This window comes from Mesitornis unicolor, unplaced genomic scaffold, assembly GCF_000695765.1.
Source record: "Mesitornis unicolor isolate BGI_N332 unplaced genomic scaffold, ASM69576v1 scaffold22568, whole genome shotgun sequence".
Taxonomy (NCBI): domain Eukaryota; kingdom Metazoa; phylum Chordata; class Aves; order Mesitornithiformes; family Mesitornithidae; genus Mesitornis; species Mesitornis unicolor.
In genome coordinates this window covers 16,472-17,265 of record NW_010200091.1, presented here as the reverse complement: position 1 = coordinate 17,265, position 794 = coordinate 16,472, and the positions used below count along the sequence as shown (strand labels likewise).

The 794-nt window shown below is 58.7% G+C and overlaps 1 protein-coding gene across 1 annotated transcript; it reads right to left on the bottom strand.

Annotated features, from left to right (window-relative positions):
* Positions 1-19: 19 nt before the first annotated feature.
* Positions 20-527, bottom strand: GPR88 (G protein-coupled receptor 88; the record flags this gene model as incomplete). Its single annotated transcript, XM_010189640.1, has 1 exon — positions 20-527. A coding segment is annotated over exon 1 (508 nt), but the record flags the coding sequence as incomplete, so codon positions are not given.
* Positions 528-794: the final 267 nt, after the last annotated feature.

The following is a 794-nucleotide window of genomic DNA, read 5'->3' as shown; positions in this document are numbered from 1 at the left end:
GGCGGCTGCTGGGCAGAGCCCGGGGTCCAAAGCCCGGGCAGCAGTGGGACCAGGAGCAGGGCGAGGGCCCAGGAGAACCCGATCATGCAGCCCGTGTGCCTCCGCTGGTAGAGGGCCTGGTACACGCTGGGCAGCTTGGTGATGAGCACGTACCTGTTGAAGGCCACCAGCAGGTGAGAGGCCAGGGAGACGGTGAGACCGAGGCCGAGGAGCCCCCCGCGGAGCAGCCGGTACTCCACCGAGCGGAGAGAGGAGGAGTTGGGAGGCAGCAGCCCCAGCACAGCCTCCTGGGGCATCCACAGAGCGCACACGCTCAGGTCTGCCGCACAGCCGTTCACGATGAAGGCATTACTGGTTGTCTGCAGCTTCTTGAAGGAGAAGACTAAATAGATGACCATCACATTGGATAAAGTCCCTGAGATAGCTAAGACCGCATAGAGCAGTGACAGGAAGATGCGGGTCCCGGAGGAGTCCTCCCAGAGCAGCAGTAGAGGAGAGCTAGCACTCCAGGAAGAGGCGTTGGGCATCTCGCTGAATGCAGCTCAGTTCTGACTTCTTCCTGTAAATCCCATCCTTGTCTGGGGTCAGAAGGTGCTGCTGCAGGAGTCCCCCATCAAGCACAAGGGAGGATGTGCCACTGAGGGACTCTAAGGCAGGTTTCAGTCATACAAGCTGTGAGGTCCAAAAAATGCAGTTTGCAGTAACGATCCAGAGAACAGCAGTGTCCAAGGCAGGTAAGTAACAAGAGATCCCCCAGATTGTAGCTAGCAAAGGTGGGTCCATAGGGAGCAGAT